General features: G+C 50.9%; 1 protein-coding gene across 8 annotated transcripts in view; it reads left to right on the top strand.

Moving 5' to 3' along the window:
- GATB (glutamyl-tRNA amidotransferase subunit B) overlaps window positions 1-14,446 on the top strand; it is a 103,319-nt gene that overhangs the window by 58,580 nt on the left and 30,293 nt on the right. For all 8 annotated transcript variants that reach the window (XR_014243608.1, XR_014243609.1, XR_014243610.1 and 5 more), the window contains one exon: window positions 8,647-8,780. Coding sequence is in view for 5 of the 8 variants with exons in the window: in XM_082389002.1 (XP_082245128.1) it covers window positions 8,647-8,780 (134 nt within the window). In the remaining 3 variants the exon portion in view is untranslated. The remainder of the gene's footprint in view (window positions 1-8,646; window positions 8,781-14,446) is intronic.

Below are 14,446 nucleotides of genomic sequence, written 5' to 3'. Positions count from 1 at the left end.
AATATAGGTCTATCTTAGCATTCACCACAAAGTCTGGCACACAGTAGGCATCAGTGAACGGATGGACAGGTAAGTGGCTGAATAGGGTACTGTCACAGTACTCATGAAAGTCCTGGGAGAAGCAGCGTTCCTGATAAAGCATCCCTGTTTCCAAAGGTCAGATACATAAACCACCCTTTTGACAGCCCAGCAAATCACAGGGTGGTACCTGTGTACCTTGAGCTCTGGGGGAGAAGCCTGGGGTTTCCACCTTAACCTCACGTGCCGTGACCGGCCACAGGTCACTTGGTCTCTCTGACTCTTTCTGAACTGGTTTTTTTAGGACATTAAATATCTGCATTCTGATTTCATCTCTTAAACCCGTCTGATAATCCCCTCCCAACAGGTAACCTGTATGACTATTTCTTCCTCTGGCCTCATGGAAAGTATCATGTCCCATCTGAAACTTCAACCTAGTGCGCTAACCTTTCCTCCCTATCTTGTGTCAGACTCCCTTGATTTCTGACCTCATTTGTATGGATTATGGAATGGACATACGGAAGCTGAGATCACGGCATTAGGATTTTGAAAACTGAGAGATTGTAGTAGCAGAAGCATAGCAAGTTCTTCTCTGAGTCAGTGTATCCAGGATTAATTATGAGAACAGTCAAGGTTATATGCAGGTATGTTTTTCTTAGTAGGTAATCCAAGGTGTTTTCTTTGGGGGCATCTCTTCCTAAACCTTGCTTTGCTGGACTCGGAATGCAAACGAATTGTTGTCATTGGCTTGATAGGCAGCACAGAGTCGAGGCTGTTGGCTAACAGCAGGTTCTGCGGTTCACAGCAGACCACTTTCTAATCCATCCTCCCAGCACCCCCTGCTGTCGGTACCATCCATCTCCCCATTTTCCCGGTGAGGAAACTTCACGTCTGTGGTTGAGTGGTTGAGTGTAAGACACTGAGTGACTTCGTCAGGCCTGTGAGGGAGCTGACTTCAGGGCCCAGACTCTTTACTTCCAAGCGCTTCTGCCTGCTGGCACATACAATGTGCCACAAGGCCAAATGGAAATAATGTTTCAAGTTCATTGCTGTTTTGACTCACCTAACAGAGAAAACAGAATGTTTACTTTTGTGGATATTAATGCTTTATCCAGCCCCACTGATGCTTCATGAAACAGAGCCATAGAAATCAGTCTATTTAAAACTTTTGCCCACACCTCTAGGTTTTTAAGATACCAGCCTGCCCTATAAATAAACATAAAAGGTGCTGTCTACTAAATTTAGTGAAAATCAGTCAACTCCAATGAAAAGCAGAAATTTTATTCATTTTCCAAGTAGAAAATTTAAGTCAGAGGAAAGAAATATAAGCTCTTCTCTGCAGTTTTATTTATTTTGTTTCTTAGACTTTCTGCATTAGGTGCTTGGCCCCTTCTGATGGAATCATTGAGAAGGGCCTGCACATAGTGCGTGGGGTTTGTAGGTTTTGTGGGATGATTTTGCCCAGTGCCTCGTATCATGCACTTGGTAAGAATGCATCTGAGCTCACAGGGTGGCTGGCTGTGTATGAATTCAGTGGACAGATTTCAGTGTCATCTGTCGTGGGAGGTTTAGTGGAGGAATGACATAGCAGCCTCAATTCAGTGTTTCTTGAGAGCCCGCTGTACCCACCACAGTGCCCTATGCCGTTGTCAGATGTAAGAGCTTTATCTTTTCTGTGTTGTGTTTAACTCTCCTGAGGAGCCCTGCAGGGCAGTGGGTTAACACACTGACTAAGAGACAGACGCTCTTTTTTTTTTTTTTTCCTGACATATAGTTGATTTACAATGTTGTGTTAATTTCTGCTGTACAGCAAACTGACTCAGTTATACACATATGTACATTCTTTTTTATATTCTTTTCCATTATGGTTTATCCCAGGACATTGACTATAGCTCCCTGTGCTATAGGCCCATGTTATCCATCCAGTCTGTATGTAATAGTTTGCATCTGCTAATCCCAAACTCCCATTCCGTCCCTCCCCCACTCCCCCCTCTGCCTTGGCAACACAAGTCGAGACAGACACTCTTTCTTTTTTTAAAGATTTTTTTTTTTTTGATATGGACCATTTTTAAAGTCTTTATTGAATTTGTTACAATGTTGCCTCTGCTTTATGTTTTGGGTTTTTGGCCCCGAGGCACGTGGGATCTTAGCTCCCTGACCAGGGATTGAACCTGCGCCCCCTGCATTGGAAGGCAAAGTCCTAACCACTGGACCGCCAGGAAGTCCTGAGACAGACACTCTTGATTCCAGATCTCACCTATGGCACTGAGGAGCTGGGGGGACTCTGAGAAGGTGCCTGAAGCTGTTCCCTCCCCAGAGGAAAGAGGAGGGGAACGAGTCACTTACCCCGAAGGTGACAGGCAGCATCTTCACGGAATCTAAAATATCTACATACAGCCGACCAGACTCCCAAGAACATGCTGCCAGGGTAAAAGAGCACCAGACAGCTGCTAACACATCAGGAGCCACGCAGGGCAGAACTTTAGGAAAAATCCAGTATGGCTCCTGTGAGACTGTAGGGAGATGTGATTACCCTCTGAGTCAGTGACTTCTGCTGCTATGTGTCTGTCCGTCTTTGTGCGCAGCCTCAAGATATGTGGTCTTATTTGAACAAATTCCTTTGCCCAGCTGGTTATTCCCCATTTAAAGTCATAATCTTTTGTTTCTGGCATCATGGAAAAGGGTAAGCTGTCTCCGAGGAACAAAGAAACAGAAAGGATATCATGATGATGGTTGGTTGTCGAATGGATCGTTTTCCAAGAGTTTTGCTCTGGGTCTCTCGTTACCTTGAAATGGCCTGGTTTTCTGTCTGGATGAATTGCCTATAAAATAATTTCCCGTGATAGATATCTGTATTTCCCATAGGTAATACTACTTTAAAGCTAATAGTTAAAAAAGCAACTGAACCTTATTGACTGCTTTTAACCGCCCAGACTTATTGAGGAGCAAAGGACTCACCGTGTAACCATAGCTGAAGGAAAATCCATTTGGTCAACACCATCGCTCACCATATTTCAGCTTCATGCACTTTTCAAAATCGATTTTACTCTTCATTTTATGAAATTGCCCCCAGTGCTCGTCAGCTTAAGGGTGCTTTCACAGTCTGTGCACTGAAAAAATAACCAATGTTTTGTTCTGGTCAAGTCGAATCAAAAGGTGCGTCGTCTAACTTGACTCCCGCAAAACCCACAGTTCATTCACTTCACATGCAAGTGGCAAGGGGCTTTCAGAGGTGAGGCCCCTCTGGACCCAGGCACCTGCCCACTGGGGGGTGCAGTCCTGAGCGCCAGCCTTGGGGACTCTCAGGGGCTCTGTCCCCAACCTATCCCGAAGCCTCATTTCCTGTCTATACAGGAGACAGGTTTCCTTTTGGGGACAGTTAACAGAAAGCTGCAGCTGAGTAACACAGGTTTCATCCATGTCGGGACCATTTTGAGAACAGTGGTTTTAAGCTCACTGAAGTGTGATTACCATCAGAATTGATTTCTTGACAACATCCTCTTAGTGTCCGATTCTCGCAGTCTTTGATTATGCCTGTCTGCTGTCAACTTTTATTACCTGAATTATTTGGATTTTGATTGTCCAAGGGAAAGTCCTCCTCTCAAATTGGTTTCTCTCAACGTCTCTCCTGGAGTGAATGAATGCATCATGGAGAATGTAGACTCATTTCCATGCGTCTAAGCCAGGGGTCAGTGAGAACGCTCCCCGAGTCCAACTCAGAGGTGTGTGCTTCCCGGCTTTGCTGGGAACAGAGCACAAGTGAAGTTGATGGGACCGGAGTTTCGCTCAGATTTTAGGGGCTCCCAAGCTCTCTGGGAACGTGACCCAGAGGTGGAAATTGTGGGGACCAGAACAGGACTGTAGACCCATCTAACCATGTATTCCTTGAGTCAGACTAAAGAGCATACGCTTGGTGTCTTGAGCCAGTTTCAGAGCCGCTTGAAAGTGGCAGTGATGGTTCAGGATTCCAGCTTCCTCCACACACTCGGTGGAGAGTGCCGTTTCCTGTGCCAGCCTCACACCACCAATTAACTACCTTTTGTTTTTCCCCACTGATGAATCCTCTGGATGAGTCTTTTTTTTTCCTTCTCTCTCTTTGAAGGATTTCCACAGCCCCTCCTTGTTTCCGTGAAAAGCAGAGGGAGGCTCTGTTCACAGCGTAGACCCCGCTTCCCGCCCCACGGCCCGTCCCAGTCCCTCCCATGGCCGTCCCTCTTAGGGGCCTCCTATCACCTAATTTCCATTTCCACCCCAACACTAGCAGTGACGTTATCTTCAGGGCGATGTTTCACAAAGTTGTTGGGTCCGAGTTCTTTTTCTTCTCACCTTGTAAGAAGGATTAGACTCAGGAGTGATGGGGAAGCACAGAGCTCCCGTCGACGTGCGGATGCCGGGTCCTCTTCCCGTGGCACGGTCCCTGTGGGTACCTCCCTCCGCAGGGCGACTCCTCGTGGCTCCTGCGAGCGTGGCCCGGGCGGAGCCGCTGTCTCTAAGTTGCAGGTACGGGGTCCCCTGAGCTGTCAGCCACTCCCCCCCACAGCATGACCTGCCCAGTTAGGTATAACCTCGTGCGTGAGTCACCCGCATCGGAGGAGCCAGAGTGCGACGAAATACCATGTGCTTGACGCCGAAACTATGTGAGTGACAACAGGGTTTGTTCTGCAGTGTCAGGGATGCTGCAGAATCGGGCAGCACTCATGCAGGCGCGCTCCTTGACTTCTCTGGGGAGGGGGGTGGAGGGACGCAGGAGAGAGGCCCCGGGGGCGCTCCGGCCACCCTCCTGGCCCCCCGGAAGCCCTGTATGGGGGGTGCCACCATTTCCCCCCCACCCCACCCCGACCTGGGAACCGGTGTGTGTCAGCCGCAGTGGAGAGCACCACGTGCTCTAGGTGTACGTTGGCAACGGCAGCACCTGAACTTGCCATTTTCTCCTCCTAATTTCTAAGCTAATTGCTGAGGACCTTTGCTACATTTTTAATATGTTAAGAACCTTTGAACAGCTGGCAGCTCTCAAAATAATGCAAGTGGTGGGGAAGTGCGTTCTTTGGATGGGCAAGTTGCCTCGTGTTGTGCCCGGCCCTGGCGGGTCCTCAGTTTCAGTCCCCAGGAAGGCGGGGGTGTGACTGTCCTTCGTCAGCGGCAGCGGAACCCAGAGGGTGAGAGCATAGGCTGCAGAGCCCCAGCTCTACTGTTTTCTCGCCGTGGGACCTCAAGCAAGTCAGTGCTCAGAGCGTCCCCACCTGTAAAAGAGAATTCCACTAGTACCTCGCCCACAGAGTCGGTGGTGGCCCTGGATGAGTTAATGTAGAGAAAGCACCCATTATTGTTGCTGTTGGAACTACTATTAACATCATTAGCAGCAGCAGTAGCCACGTGCCGTCCCCACCCCCTCCCCCCGCAGGGCTGGCCGCTGATCCCCGTGTAGCAGGTATTCAGGCAATAAAGCCAGGGTCCCCATAGCTGACGGGTCACTCGCTGCCACATAACCAGCTGTCCCACAATGTGTGCTCTGTGGCCTTTTTCTTCTCCGAGTCTGCCACGGGGCAGCTGTCTCTATCGGGTTTCATTCTCCTTCTAAATATAGGCCAGCCTCATCCTGCCCTATCATCAGATTCCCAGGGTGTGTGACTTAGGACAGGAATGGCAGTTGAGAAATCAGCCTTCATTCTCTTGCAGCAAGTCTTCTGGCATTTGGTCACCTCTGAAGGTAGACTGGAAAAGTTGGCTGCGGGGCACCTGGCTTTAGGGCCCGATGCAAGGTTCCTTCCCAAAGCAGCAGGGAAGGGGAGGTGACCCCTCTGCCTTGCCTCACCCCAGCAGTGACCAGCGGACAGACCCACTGGCAGTGGAGGGTTCGTGTCTGCATCCAAGAGGCTGGCCTGGCATTGGCTCTGCGTGTCATGGGATGCTTTGGGAAATTTGATTAAAATGTGAAAAGGATGCTTCCCAGTTAGTCGCAGAGCTGTGAATAGTGTCTGGTGCTACACAAAAGCCAGGACCAGTTGTCCGTGCCACTTGGGCTATCTCTTGAAGGAGCAGTTTGAGACATAGTCGGCCGGGAGGCTTGATGCCCTGTGTAGCTGAAGGTTCAGCTCTGTCTGATGTGGGATAGATTAGTGCTGGCTTGTTGCTTCTGAGAAGGACGTTAAGGGTCCCCTAATGCAGTGGCCTTTCTGCGTTGCTCTTTTTTTTTGGCTGCACCACGCGGCTTGTGGGATATTAGTTCCTCGACTAGGGATTGAACCCGTGCCCTTGGCAGTGAAAGTGCAGAGTCCTAACCACTGGACTGCCAGGGAAGTCCCCTGCGTTGCTCATAATATGGTTTTCATGTAAGGGAATTAACTGGTCCATTGTTTTCCCGAGAAAACCAGGTGGCTGCGCGACCATGTTCACAGGGACCTCTGAGATCTGGGCCGAGCTTATTAGTATTTGCCAATCTCACAGAAAAACGAAGAAGGCCTTACCTAGAATGCTGTGTGTTTTTTTCTTGGTAAGCGGGCTTCTGATGTAACGAGCCCGAGCGGGCAGCCCATGTGTGACTTTGCGTCCATCTGTCATTCTCCGGGCGGTGGCAGCTCGGCCTCCTGCAGCCCCGCTGCCCACAACTCGCCCTGTCACGATCGCAGACTTTCCCGTCCACTGCAGATTGTGTACTGAACCCACATATCCCCCAGCGAAGCACAGTTCCAGCTCGGAGAGGCTGCCTCACAGCACTGACATGAAAAGACAAACAGAAATCTGACTTGCCATGTTATCCATCCAACAAAAAAACCACCCAAGGGTAGAGGAATAGATATTCATCACGTCCCAGCAACTCAGCCAGGCCTGTGAGTTCAAGTGCAATATTTCTAGGTGGATTTAGAAAACCTTTCCTCGGCAAGGCAGAGTCCTCCTCCTGACAGCTCTTTTCACCAGCAGGCCAGCCTCTCTGGGTTAGAACAAAGGGAATCCTGCTTATCTGATTTGGGCTGGTAGCGGGTTTTCTCCCTCTCCAGTGGTTTGTGTGCCGATGTGGAAGTTTGAATACTTTTCCATAAGTTAAACAGAACTTTCTCTTCATGCTGCCTGGGTTTGCCTTTATCTGTAGTCAAGCATTGGCTGCTGAGGTGGCCTTTGCCCTGGGTTAGCATGAGCAGAATAATACCATCAGCTTGAAAAGAGATTCAAGAGATGATTATGGGATTATTCAGTAGGCTTGTCACCAGAGAATGCAACTGTTATAAAGGGCACGTAGTTTGTTTTTGTTTTTGTTTTCTTACGGAATTTCTATTTTAGCAGCTGTGTGCCTGTGTGTATATTACAGCATCTACAATAACGAAACATTGAGAGCACTTTTGTTAGTGTGTCTCGCTTCTTGCCAGTATCGTATTTTTCCAGAATGTTCTTTTGGTTAATGAAGGTTCTCTGAAAGGGACGAGGGTGAGAGCCTTACCTGTAGTATAAAGTTAAAAAGGAATATTTTAAGGAAAGTGTGGTTTGACTTGAATTTCAGCAGGTAGGGGAAACCTACTATTTAAAATGCATTTGGAAACTTCAGTCTCCCAGATGTGGGTGGAACATGTTTTTATTTTCCTCATTGAAAAACAAGGGGTGGGCTTAGCCAAATTTCTTGGTTTTGCCAAATCCATCTGAGCAGGCAATGTAGTGTATAACTCAGTGAGTGCCTTGGAGGTTACTCTTAGGCATAATTGTGGCAATTCCAATATTTAAAGGTGAACATGGTATGATAAAGGGTGAGTGTTCACATGTGATTTTTTTTTAAGAAAACACAAGGCGATGGGAGACGTTGATTCACCCATCGATGCTAAGCAGGCAGCTGCCAGGACCCAGCAGTGACGGAGCTCTGGTCACAGAACGGGCAGCGTGGCCCCTGACTCACAGAGTTGGCGGTCCACAGGGGGAGGAACAGTAGGGGCTTCTTCAAGCACCTCTGCTTGATGAGCCAACCCAGGTGATTGTTTTCACAGCGCGCAATGAGAGCCAGGATCAGCTGGGCCTCGCTCGGCTCAGAGGCCTGGCACCACCCTCCACCCATCACGTGGTCTAAGTGGGTCACGTGCCTGTGTTCTTACTCATTTTGAAAGCATGTGCAAACCGCCTCTGTCCCCTCTGGGGAAGATGTGAAGATGAGCACAGTTACCATCCACTTTTGATTTTTCAGAAGTAGAATATTCTGTCTGTTCCATCTTGATCTGCTGCTTTTCTTACCTTCTCTTTCTAGCCATCGCTAGGACTTACAGGAGAAGACAGGCCTGGAAAGCGACAGGACGGTAAACTCAGGCTAGACATGCTGCTCAAGGATAAAGGTTGTAGGGTAGGGTACCCATGGCTGACACTGAGAGGGCGAATGCGTTTAGGGGATGTCGGGTTTCATCGTCCTCTGGTCCACAAAGTCCAGGCTCTCTGCAGTATGTTCATTCCTTTGACAGAATGCTGTATAAATGCATGGTGACAGTAGTAGAAGTAGTAGAATACTTGCTATTTACTGAAAGTGATCAGAATTTTCTGGTGACATCTCTGTGTTTGGGGAAGTACCAGTAGATGTCTCAGGGCTGCAGAGGGTGACAGTTTCAGAATGCGGATCTTTCATTTTTTGGAGGCTTTATATCATTTTCTTTTTCTTTACAGAATGAAGTTGGCCTACTGGAGTTCTTCCAAAATGTGATAAAAGAAACTAGGGCAGAGCCAAAAAAAGTGACTAGTTGGGTCCTCAACACTTTTCTGGGCTTTTTAAAGCAACAGAACCTTGCCGTCAGTGAGAGGTGAGTGGGGTCTGGGGGCGCGTTTTCCTTTGTGGTGAACTCTGTGTCCAGAAGCAGTTGACACAGGGCAGGGCTGGTGTCCTGCCCTCCTTCTTCCCCCTCAGGATCTCCTGACGAGACACAGACATCCCCTGTGAATGTCAGAGTCTAAAGCTCTCCGCCGTCCCCTTTACATCTGAAAGCTCATTTATGCCGACCTCTGACCGTCCACGCTGTCCTTTGTGCTGTGCTGGGCTGGGGGCCTACAGATGAGTAAGATGAGGAGTTTCCTACCTGCAGGGCATCCAGACTGTAAGAAAGCAGACAGTCGGCTCAGTACGATCCCGTTGCACCGCAGGTGTGTTCAGGCCACCACGAATGCACAGAAAGGGGCCCTGCACCGAGGCTGGGGCATCAACCAAGCTTTCCCTCAGGAGGGAGAGTGAGGTTCCCTCAGAGACCAAGCCCTGAGGAGTTGCCAAGTGGAGGGAGGGTTCCGAGCATTCTGGACCATAGATGCGATGGTGTGACACTCAGAGACAAGAGGCGTGGTGGGCTCAGGAGGCCCAGACGCTCCAGGGTGCCCGGGAGGGAGCAAGGGAGCTGCAGGGATGGGCAGGGCCACCCGGGGGGCTACACACGCCTTTGTCAGCAGCTGTCAAAGGCCTGAGAGCGCAAGCTCGCTCCAGTTTCCCTCTGGGGGGATGGGATGGAAGACGGAGCCGAGGTGGGAAGCCCAGTTGGGCACCTCTTGCAGGCGTGCCCGTGCGAAACTCCCGGTGCCTGGGCCCAAGTGCGGTGGAGCAAGGTGAGGTCAGTGATCTCAACCCCACACGACTTGCGCCTCTCTCACGTGGGCAGTGGGGTGAGATGGAGTGGGGCCTTTCCACCTGGTGGGAGGTAAAGGAAGAGGGACGGGTGGGGAGGGTGCCATGTTCCTTTTGGACACGCAGGGTTTGAGTTGCCTGTGGGACAGACGTCCCCCTCGTGGGGTGACTGATAGGCAGTCAGATATATGGGCCTGCACCTGCTGGGAGACGTCTGGGAGTGTAAATTCCAGAGTTCTCACTTGTTCAAAACTCAGCACGTGTTCATTGAGACTCTGCCCTAGGCTGAGTTCTGTGCTGAGCGTGGGGAAAGCCGGTCCGCGAGACAGACGTGGTCCCCGTGGTCCTTACAAAGCAGCGAGTTGGGTGCCCTGAGAAGGGGGAGAGAAGAGCTGAGCTCCCTGCTGAGTGAAGGGTGAGCGGGGCCCAGCAGACCAAGTCCAGCACGCGCTCCAGGCGTGGAGAGCAGCGTGTGCACGCGGCTCGAGGGGAGCCCGAGCGTGGCATCTCGGGGAAGGCAGTGCACGGTCCAGCGTAAGCGGATCGTGGACTCAGCGATGTGTAGACGGTACTGGAAGCCGTTGGAGCGGGTGAGAGCTGTCGGGGAGGATACCATGTGACCGGGCCTGAGACTCCCTGGCCCACCCAAGGAGCATGGGCAGAGAAGGAGGGGGAGAACCAGGAGCATGGGTGTCGCAGGAGCCAGAGAAAAGGAGAGTGTCAGGAAGGAGAGAACGAGCAGCGGGTGTTCATCAGGGACACACAGGCAGGTGGCGGGGCCCAGCTGGTCTGGCGGAGCGTCGTTGCTGCAGCAGCGCCCACGGCCACGGGGAAGCAGAGCCAGGGAGACAGGCGTGTGCTGACTGATACATGAGTCCAAAGAGTCGTCTGTTCAGAGAAGTTACCCCTGTGCGATGCTGGCTTCATGTTCGGCCTCTTGCTCACAGTGTGTATGCACAGGTACCAGCGTGGCCACATGGCTCTGTTTCACCTCCTCACGTGGCTTCTTACCAGCCGTGACCTTGGCTGAGTCACCCTCAGTGCCGTACCTGTAAATGACAGTGATAGTGCCTGCCTCCAAGGGTTTCTGAGAGGAAAACACACGGCGCCCGTGGGCCCTTAGTGTCCGTTTCCTTCTCTATTCCGTGCTGGTATGTGAGGTACCAAAACGATGCCCCCCCCCCGACCCCCAAACTCCCATGGCATCTGTTGCCTGTTTGTCTTTCCTTCTTGTCCTCTCCGGTTTGACCTCTCTACTCAGAAACTTCAGTCTTCACACTGAAAAGCCCGGGCCCATTCAGGCAGAGTTGATGGAGGAGGTATAGCTGTACCAGGGCCTGAAAGGATGGAGAGGACTTGGTGAAGGAGGGGCCAGGCGACATCTGTGGGGAACCAGGGCGTGGGGATGGCGAAGAAGCAGCAGCTTTGGGGAGCAGAGGGTGGAAAATGGCAGAAAAGTACAGTTGACCATATGACTGGGGTCAGGCCGGAACATGGAGGGTGTGGAGAGTCGCGGGAGTTGAGCCGTGAATCCGGCACTGGCTGTAGAGCACCCTCTGTGCGGAGCTCGTGGAGAGCCAAGCAGGACCCCGGCCCGGCCCTTAAGAAGCTCTGTGTCCTGGGGAGGACTGGACTTGTGCACCAACGCTTTTACCTCAAGGCAGAATGGGGTGCTTCTTGTTTAGAACTACTCACAGTGCGGTGCAAGCAGAGAGGGACGAGAGCACATTCACCTGAAAGGCTCCGGGAAGGAGCGGTTGGAGCTTTGGGAGGAGATCTAACTCTTAGCTTTAAAAAGCGTTTTCCATGTTGCTGGCTGATTGCTAGAGTCACTGAATTTCAGTCTCGGCAGAGACCTGAGCTACCTCTGGTTCAGCTCTTTCATTTAGCAGAGGAGGAAATCCAGGCCCCGAGAGGTAAGGTGCACAACTGCTCAGACCGGAAGCCAGCCCCCTGACTTCCAGACCAGTTTCTCTATATGTTGATCTGTGACATTAGGAGTTTGCTAACAACCATTTTAGGGGCTTCTACAGGAGCTGAGATTGATAAATTAGCTTGTCAGGGGAACTTGGAGCCTCTGGTATTTATCCAAACAATTCGTAAGCACTAGAGTCTTAAGAACTCCAAGGGGGGCTTCACCTGGTAGCGCAGTGGTTAAGAATCCACCTGCCAATGCAGGGGACACGGGTTCGAGCCCAGGTCCGGGAAGATCCCACATGCCGCGGAGCAACTAAGCCTGTGCGTCACAACTACTGAGCCCACGTGCCACAACTACTGAAGTCTGCGTGCCTAGAGCCCATTCTCCACAACAAGAGAAGCCACCGCAATGAGAAACCCATGCACTGCATCGAAGAGTAGCCCCCGCTCGCCACAACTAGAGAAGGCCCGTGCGCAGCAATGAAGACCCAACACAGCCAAAAATAAATAAATAAAATGAATAAATTTATTTAAAAAAAAGAAAAAAAGAACTCCAAGGGCACCAAACTCTAAGTAAAAGTGTGCTTGGTTGTTCCAAAGTCAAGCAAGGAGGAAGCTAAGGAACAGTTCTGTGCTAGAGTTTATGTAGAACAGGAACTGAACAGGAAGCGAGCTCTGTGTAGCAGCTCTCACAGTCTACACAGTTCAGACAACCATTGCCTGGGCTGCATATACCAGCCTCACCTTGGAGCAAACATTAACCAGTGAGCAACCTCGGCAGCTGGGCTAACGTTTCCAAAGCCTAGAAGGGCAGTAGCTGCAAAGCTAGCAATAGTCTCATGATGACACCAGGCAAGGGACACTCCAGAGATCACGTTGGCAGGAAGTGATTTTGCAAGTGAGCGTTCATCTTTAAAGACCTCTCAGAAGACTGGTGTTTAAAGGGTCTGGCCAGAAAATACTTGTTGAACTTGGCTTTTTCATTATTTTGAGTATATTGCTTTTTTGGTTAATAACTCATAACTATTCATACCAAGTTTGATTTAGTTAGGAAAGTGGAAGTTACTGATTCCGTGACCAAGTATTTCCTGGTAATATCAGGCAGGTGCAGCTGTCCAGTTGTTCACTCCAGCCGAGGGCCTGAACTTCCGGGTCAGCTGCGGGCAGCAGCTCCTGAGGCGCTAGGAAACCAGGGAAGGCCTTTGAGCTGAGAAGGGGCTGAGGCTGACAGGAGGATTAGTCCGGCAGTGTGATATGCAGGGCAGCGTCCAAGAATGGGATATAGGAGGCGGGAGCCTGTTAGAGGTCACAGCCGCAGGCCTGTTTGTATACAGCCTGTGAGCTAAGGATGGTTATTACCTCGTATATTTAGAAACCAAAACAAAGAAGACTACATGACCGAGATCAGGTGTGTCCTACAGAGCCTTAAATATTTGCTCTCTGGCGCTTTCCAGAAGTTTGCCGACCCCTGGCTTAGAACGTATGGGGAGACAGGAGCCTGGGCCACTCCTGGCCAGCGGGAAGAGGTGGAGGAGGGCAGTCAAGGAGGGGGAAGAGAATGGGAGGCCCAGGGAGAAGGGGTTTTCTCAGGGGGCTGCAGCAGGGTGGGAAGCTATTATGTTTGGTAACTAGTGAGGGGAGGTGATTTTAAAAGAACAGCATCTGCAGAGGGATAGGGTTGGGATCCAAACAACAAGGGCAGACAGTAGCCACTGATGCTCTTCATTGGTAAAAAATAATAATAATAATAAGGTCAGGCAGAAGCAAGTGACTGCAAGATCACTTGGAGGCATTGTCAAGACAGGCAGATCTGAGCACTTGTGAAGGTGTGGGGTCCAAGCCGCAAGAGGGAGGAACCTGGCATCCGAGTAGGATGTGTAGCAGTGGCAGGTGATGCAGGCAAGAGCATGGGTCCCGGGGGCTGTTTGATGGGAGAGGAGGAGGCGGGCACCCTAGAAAATTCTGAGCCTTCCATCAGCGGGTGACCTTATGATGCGGGAGGTGAGGGTCCGTGCTGAGCAGGGGCGTGGGAAGGAGACGCCCTAGAACAGCAGCTTGGGTGGGAGTGGCAGGCAGGGGCGCTGGGACGTTAGCGAGATGAGCGGAAGGATTGCTGAGCAGCTGCCTAGGTGTCCGTGTCTCCCTGTCTTTCTCCGCGAGCCTCTGTGTCCCATGAGCTTGGGCCTAAAATGAGCTTGGGGGTTGCGATGGGCAGCACATTTCACAGGAACGGGGGTGGCTGTGGAGGTGTCAGGGTGTCTGCTTCCAGAATCCAGGCTAGAGATGGAGTCGTGATCCCATAAGAGCTCTGGGGGACTGGGTGAAATTGGAAGGCTTGAGAGATGCCATTTACCCTCGTCTGTAGATGCGCTGGGCTGGGGATGGGAGACTAGCCTTCCACGTCGGGCTCTTCTTTAGTGGAGACACACTCACGGCCCAGAAACCAGCGTGGTCTGACAGCAGCCAATCAGTAGCTTGTGCTTCTGCTGCCGTTCTGTTCCAAATCGGCTGATTTATTTATTTAACCTGATGAGGGGGGCCTTTCAAGGCCAGGGTGACAGGTCCTGATCTTTGTCATCGTCTCACTGGAGGTGAGCCCTGGCACAGCTGGAATTAGTAGACACAGTGTCCCAGCCATCCCTGTTGGGGGGAAGGAGTCTGTGACACAGATACTGCTGACCTACTATGTGTCGAGCACTGTGGGTACAAGAGGGCGATTGAGAAATCCCAAGTCAGTGGAGATATTTCATAGTGAATGAAGGTCATTGGATGAAAGGCAAAGTATTTTTAGTCATGCTGTATTCTATTTCTGTCCTTCTCCGTCCTCACATCCCTTTATCATCAGCTCATGTGGGAGTGGGGACCCTTTTGTTTGCAGGCTTGAGAAATCTAGTTCAACCTCAGTGCTTATTACAGGTTCTACACACAGTCTACACTCTAATT

The sequence above is a fragment of the Balaenoptera borealis genome (assembly GCF_965194805.1).
Source record: "Balaenoptera borealis genome assembly, chromosome: 4".
NCBI classification, from domain to species: Eukaryota; Metazoa; Chordata; class Mammalia; order Artiodactyla; family Balaenopteridae; genus Balaenoptera; species Balaenoptera borealis.
Note: the sequence above shows the minus strand (reverse complement) of the source record. Positions and strands in the feature narration are given on the sequence as shown.